At 37.4% G+C, this 7796-nt stretch overlaps 1 protein-coding gene across 2 annotated transcripts in view; it reads right to left on the reverse strand.

Moving 5' to 3' along the window:
* Positions 1-7796, reverse strand: part of LOC144978807 (plastin-2-like) — a 119754-nt gene that overhangs the window by 26600 nt on the left and 85358 nt on the right. For both annotated transcript variants that reach the window (XM_078925329.1, XM_078925330.1), the window contains exons 2-3: positions 3467-3622; positions 535-800 (exon numbers count right to left, since the gene is read on the reverse strand). In XM_078925329.1, the coding sequence (XP_078781455.1) occupies positions 535-800; positions 3467-3622 (422 nt within the window). The remainder of the gene's footprint in view (positions 1-534; positions 801-3466; positions 3623-7796) is intronic.

Consider the following 7796-nt stretch of genomic DNA (forward strand, 5'->3'; position numbering starts at 1 on the left):
AAAAAAAGAAAATAAATGTATAAATAAATAAATAAATAAAAATAAAATAAAAATATAAATAAATAAATCAATAAATAAATTGTTGAAAATTTTATGCTTTTATATAGCGCAATATCTTATGCTTTAATATTGCGCAATATCCACTAAACATGCTCAAAGTGCTTTACAAGGGGTCCCTAGCCAACCGCAACATTTAACATGTAGGACGGGACATGACGCCTGTTAGGCGATATTATTAATTTTTTTCGGACAGATACAACGCTGTTAACGGCCAGGTACTCATTTTACACTTGAGAACAGTGAGAGAATGTCAGTAAAGAGCCTTTTCCCAGGACTCAACTATGCGCCGAGCGAGGCTCGAACCCGGGACCTTTCGATCTGAAAGCGAGTGTCATACCACTAGATCACCTAGCCGCACGATAAAAGGGGGATAAAAGACCTGTAAGCGACCACCTCCTACCCACCATGGGAGGTCAAAGACCCCTTTCGAGGTACAAATTGAGGCAAACATCAGGATTTGAAACAACAACTCACCATAAAATAATTCCATTCTTACACCTTTCAAACAGTTCATTGTTCTCTCCGTCGACCGGCAGCAGGGACTTGCAATCGTCGTCGTCCTTCAAGTTACCGTTGATCCACTGGGCAAAGGCTGTCGTCTCGGCTTGCTTGACTGTATGGGTGGTGCCTTCAACCGAGGCATGGCTGGTTCCTCCTAGGGTGTTGACATCCTTACGGGTTGACACTTGGTTCTTGAAGGTGACGCCGATGTCTCGCTTGGCTTTCTGGTTTGTGTAAATCTGAAGAAATAGAAGATATTACATGTATTGGACTGGAACCCTCAGGGCAGAAGATCAAGGGGAAGGCCACGAGGAACATGGAGAAGAATTAAAGAAGCTGATATACAGAGAAGTGGTAAGACCTGGAATGAGATTAAAAAGTTAGCTCGGGATAGAGAAGGATGGAAACTGTTTGTCTGTGGCCTATACCCTGACTCAGGGTGAAAAAGGCAATGATGATGATGATGACATGATAAGCTTGCATAAAATAAAAAATAATAATTATGCCGTTTCGCAATGGCACCATAAGATCCCGTCGCCTCGGCATTCCATGAAGGAATATAGATACTCCATCAAACAGAATGTCTGATGTCAACAGGAATCACCCATGTTGTCACAGTGAGATCCCGTCGCCTAGGCATTCCGTGAAGGAATATAGATACTCCATCAAACAGAATGTCTGATGTCAACAGGAATCACCCATGTTGTCCAAGTGATCAATGGATTACTCATCACCCTAACACGACATATTCCGTAGTTTACCGAGTATTTGTACCATGCCTATATTCATTTTATGAGACAAATTATATACATGCATCCGACAAATCTTTGGCCCATTTGCTCACGAGTGCCGATACGCGTCACAAATATGGACGAAGCGTTTCCGATGATTTTAAAAATTAATTACGACGCTGTTATCGTGAAATACTGAAAGTTGGCACACAGTAAAAAATGGTCATTTAGTTAGTCAAGCGACAACTCGGCATTACCATGAAGATGTAAAATAGATTTACTCTTGAGTAAAATATTCTAAACTTCGGGCGGGGAGGTTTGTCGCTGACAGGAATCAGAACATTCTTCTTTTTGGTTGTAAAATTTCATATGAATAGACGATACTTTTCCGATTTACAAACCGTCCTAATTGCCTTCAAGTTCAATCTTTAATCACTTATACCACATACACCAAGATGTCGAAAAATTCGAAAAAGGACGTCCCATATTTGGGTTTTTCTATTGCGGTATCAAATAATGACACTTGAACTGCATAACCTGTTTATATGAATGATTTCAAATCAAAACATTATTTTACTCAGGGAATAGGCTTTGATTACCCCAAATTTTCCTCTAAAAAGAAAAACATTTTTCATAGCACTAAATTATAGGCGTAGTATCAAAGCTAATGTTTTTAGTTTTTAAACGTAATGATAGTTGAATAAAACATCTATGTACATGCTCATTTTAATATATTTTTCCCATTTGAAAAGTAAAAAATCCTGAGATGAGTGAGTTAATAATCTTGCTCAAGGAAAAAAATGAAAGTGCCTGAAGAGGGGCTCGAACCCAGGACTTCCGGATCACAGTGCAATGCCTTAACCACTCGGACACTTCACCACCATTAGCTTGCATGATTTTGGCAAATGTCAAATTAAGAAATTAAGGAGCAGGCACCCGGTGTAAGATAAAGATCTGAACAAGTGTGTATGAAAGGTGCCAGACAAAGCAAGAAAGAAAAGTACAAGAAAAAAAAAAAAATCCCAAAAGATCAGTCGACCTCTACTGGGGATCAAACCTCAGACCTTCTGATTACCAGTGACGTGCTAACATACTGAAGGTATCTGTAGCGTTTCATTCATCATGTTTTGTTGGTAAAGCAGAAACCCGAAACGTCCAATTTTACCTATTTTCGTATATCAAATCAAAGCTTACATTGTTTCACATTGTTATTTATTTCTGCGAGCTGCTTCGAGCAGCAACATTTACATTAACCAGATGATCTAAGACGAAACACCATAATAGACTTACAGATTTCCCTGATGATCTAAGACGAAACACCATAATAGACTTACAGATTTCCCTGATGATCTAAGACGAAACACCATAATAGACTTACAGATTTCCCTGATGATCTAAGACGAAACACCATAATAGACTTATAGATTTCCCCAATGATCTAAGACGAAACACCATAATAGACTTACAGATTTCCCTGATGATCTAAGACGAAACACCACAATAGACTTACAGATTTCCCTGATGATCTAAGACAAAACACCATAATAGACTTACAGATTTCCCTGATGATCTAAGATCAAACACCATAATAGACTTATAGATTTCCCTGATGATCTAAGACGAAACACCATAATAGACTTACAGATTTCCCTGATGATCTAAGACGAAACACCATAATAGACTTACAGATTTCCCTGATGATCTAAGACGAAACACCATAATAGACTTACAGATTTCCCTGATGATCTAAGACGAAACACCATAATAGACTTACAGATTTCCCTGATGATCTAATACGAAACACCATAATAGACTTACAAATTTCCCCGATGATCTAAGACGAAACACCATAATAGACTTACAGATTTCCCCGATGATCTAAGACGAAACACCATAATAGACTTACAGATTTCCCTGATGATCTAAGACGAAACACCATAATAGACTTATAGATTTCCCCAATGATCTAAGACGAAACACCATAATAGACTTACAGATTTCCCTGATGATCTAATACGAAACACCATAATAGACTTACAGATTTCCCTGATGATCTAATACGAAACACCATAATAGACTTACAGATTTCCCTGATGATCTAAGATCAAACACCATAATAGACTTATAGATTTCCCTGATGATCTAAGACGAAACACCATAATAGACAGACTTACTGATTTGAACTCTTCCATGTCGATGGACCCATTCTTGTCTGTGTCTAAACTGTCCACCAACTCTCTCAGCTGGTATCCGGGCATCTTGATGCCCACCTTGTCCAGGGCGTCCCCCAGCTCGCTGACCGACAACGTCCCGTTCCCATCTTGGTCAATCTGGAATAATGGAAAAAGGAAAGTGTAAATTTAACAATTAGCCGGCCATAAAGAGTTCCATTTTTTTCATGTTCATATGAACGATTGTATTTTTTAAAAACAACAAAAAAAAAACAAACAAAAAAAACAAACAAAAAAAAGCTAACATACCATTAAATTGCTCAAAGCGCTTTACAAGGGGTTCCTCGTCATACCGTAATCATGGGTAACACTGTAACACTGTCACACGAGATCAATCAGACATTCTTATGGGCTGAGGTCATTATCACGTATAATCACACCCTATGAACAACAGATGGGACACAAACACACACACACACACACATTCTCTCTCTCTCTCTCTCTCTCTCTCTCTCTCTCTCTCTCTCTCTCTCTCTCTATCTATCTATCTATCTCTTCCTCCTAGTCTGGTTAATACAGTTTAGTGAGAATTACTCATAAACGCGGATGGCAAAAAGCAATAACAAAGACCCGAGTGACGTCAACTTCAGACTATCTATAGCTTTGACCCGGCGGGTTGAACAGGTGTTTATTTTAATTTTAAACGCATCGCATAAATATTTGGTATACAAGTCACTGATACTGTTTATCATTTATATTTGATTCCACAATGGTATGTATTACATTTACAAGTGGCCTGGGTCAGACTCCAGTGACATGCCAATAAGGTCATGTATCACAAGGAAATTAGCATAATATGTGATCTCATGATTTATCTCTCTCCCTCCCCCTCCCTCTCTCTCTCTCTCTCTCTCTCTCCTTCTCTCTCTCTATGTACTTTCCTCCTCTCAATGTACTTATTCCCAAAGACATTAAATTCAAACACAATAATACAGTGGCGGTTCTAGCCTATTTATAGTGGTGGGGCAAAGATGATTCGGTCATATACGAGGGTTCTTTCAGAAATAACCGAAAAATGCCCATTGCTAAGCAACCAGTGGAGATTTTTTAAATTCTGTAAACGACCTGGTATTCCTTATTTCCTTACGGATATTCCCAGAAATTATGAAATGCATCATTTTGCACAATGAATTTCTAGACGATTTTAAAGATGGCGGCCCACCTTGAAACTTGGTCAAAGGAGGAAATCAGAGCTGTCATACGTTTTTTGAACGCCAAAAGTCTGAATCCTACCGAAATTCATAAAGAACTTCAGAGTGTATATGGTGAGCATGTTATAAGCCGTACACAAGTCTATCACTGGTGTAATTTGTTTGAAGCCGGCCATTCCGACTTGACAGACAGGGAAGGGAGAGGGCGTTCGATAACTGCGACGTCAGAAGACAATGTGAAGCGAGTTGATTAACTTATTCGTCAAGACAGGAGGTTGAAACTTCATGAAATCGCAAGCAGTCTTGAAATTTCGGAAACTTCTGCCCATAGAATTGTATTTGATGAACTTGGCTACAGAAAAGTCAGCGCAAGATGGGTTCATGAGCAATTGACAGACAATCATAAAGAACAAAGATTGGACATCTGCAGGGAACTTTTGAGAAGAAGCAAGAGCTCACGCAGGGTTCACGGCATACTGCCAACGCCGGCGGAGACTTTCTAGGGTACGATGTGACTTTTCTTGACAGCATAGTCACCGGTGATGAGACTTGGTTGCACCATTGCACCCCAGAAACAAAGCAATATTCGATGACATGGAAACATCCATCCTCACCTGTCGCGAAGAAATTCAACGTCATGCGGTCAGCAAAGAAAATAATGGGAACTGTTTTCTGGGACAGTCGTGGTGTTATTCTGTTCGAAACCTTACAACCTGGAGAAACAATCAATGCTGCAAGGTACTGCCAAACTCTTGACAAGCTAAGGGAGGCCATTTGCAGAAAGCGCCCAGGGCAGTTGACCAACGGGGTCATTTTGCAACACGACAACGCTACACCCCACACAGCAGGAGTGACGCAAGGTTGGCTAGAGAAATATGGATGGGAGATTTTGCCACACCCACCACACAGTCCAGACCTCGCACCATCTGATTATCACCTCTTTGGGCTACTGAAACGTGAGCTGGCAGGAAAGCGCATTGATGTCGATGAAGAGCTTGTTGACCATGTGCGGAAATGGCTAAAAAACCTTGACGGAAATTTCTTCCGAGAGGGTATATATTCCATGGTGCCGCGTTGGCAGAAGTGTGTCGACAGACTTGGCTGTTACGTAGAGAAATGAAGGACGAGTCAAGGTATGAACACGTGCAAGAATTTTGTTGATAGCATAAAAAACGCGGATTTTACAGGCATTTTTCGGTTAATTATGAAAGAGCCCTCGTACATTATATATATATATATATATATATATATATATATATATATATATAATATATATATATATATATATATATATATATATATATATATATATATATATATATATATATATATAATATATATATATATATTATTATTTTTTTTTTTTTTTGTTTTTTTTTTGTTCACCTTAAAAAAAAAAATATTTCAACCACAAATAATCACATTCACAATGAAATGACAATACCAGTAGATTTTAATTATACAAAACGTAATCAAAAATGAATCACGAAAGAGAATACAACAAAAAAATAAAGCGAAGAGACATAATGCGACAACACCTTGACAATACAAGTCCATTTCGTTCACTCGAAAAATTTAAGAGATGCTTTAATCCCTCAACGGCGAGATTAATATTTCTGTTACATTACTGGTTTTCAGTAGTACGTAGTAACTGTAAAGTTTTAATCGAGAAGCAACAACAGCGATATGACTCGAGTTTGCATCATTTTTACTGCTCTCTTGGTGGTTAGAATGATTGTGCCGGTGGTGGTAGTGGTTGGAATAGTGGTAGCGGTGGTGGTGGTGAAGGAGGAGGAGGAGGAAGAGGAAGAGGAGACGGTGAGGGAGGATGTAATTATGGTAGTGGTTTTGGTGGTACTGTTGGTTAGAATGATAGTTGTGGAGACGATGACGGAAATTACATGATGATGTTGATATTGTTTTTATTGCGATTGTAGTACTTGTTGTTAATGTTAATGTTGTTGTTGTTGTTGTTGTTGTTGTTGTTGTTGTTGTTGTTAATGATGATGATGATTATGATGACAACGACGATGTCGTCGACAATGATGATTACTATACGATATTACAAAGTTTATTCAATCTTAGGCTTTCGCCAATAAATCATACAATTTGATGACAACATACATGAAAGTGGAAAAAAATGATAAATGGAACCAAACAATAAACTGATACCATTAATAACCAAACAAAAAAATCAAAAAACAATCGTAATCCCACCAATACGTACAATAATAATAATAATGATAATAATAATAATAATAATAATAATAATAATAATAATAATAATAATAATAATAATAATAATAATGATAATAATAATAATAATAATAATGATAATAATAATAATAATAATAATAATAATAATAATAATAATAATAATAATAATAATAATAATAATAATAATAATAATAATAATAATAATAACAATAATAGTATTACCATCATCATTACTACCACCACCATCATTATTACGTTTGCAATCAGTTTTTCTCGTTTTTTAAAAAATTGGATACCTATAATAGACAAAAATTCCGGTGATTTTGTTAAAGGGTAGTTAAAATATCTAGGATTTTATTAATCCTGAAAACTACGATTTTTATTTTCCTATTTCAAGTAGGCAGGTCTGCTATGGCAAGTATCAGTTCCATAGTAAAAAAAAAAAAGACAAAAACAAAGTTTATTTAATCTTAGGCTGTCGCCAATAATTCATACAATACAATTAAGACAAAACAATGCTACCAATCTCTCCTCATGCATTCGTTAGACTATGACAATAACGACCGTGTTATTTTTACTCCTTACCCAACCAACCCCTAGCTTCCCGCCTCTTCATCACGAACTATCTTATGTATGTACGAGGGCTCTTTCATAATTAACCGAAAAATGCCTGTAAAATCCGCGTTTTTTATGCTATCAACAAAATTCTTGCACGTGTTCATACCTTGACTCGTCCTTCATTTCTCTACGTAACAGCCAAGTCTGTCGACACACTTCTGCCAACGCGGCACCATGGAATATATACCCTCTCGGAAGAAATTTCCGTCAAGGTTTTTTAGCCATTTCCGCACATGGTCAACAAGCTCTTCATCGACATCAATGCGCTTTCCTGCCAGCTCACGTTT

This window comes from Berghia stephanieae, chromosome 8 (genome assembly GCF_034508935.2).
Source record: "Berghia stephanieae isolate SIO BIC M18660-M18661 chromosome 8, UCSD_Bste_1.3, whole genome shotgun sequence".
NCBI classification, from domain to species: domain Eukaryota; kingdom Metazoa; phylum Mollusca; class Gastropoda; order Nudibranchia; family Aeolidiidae; genus Berghia; species Berghia stephanieae.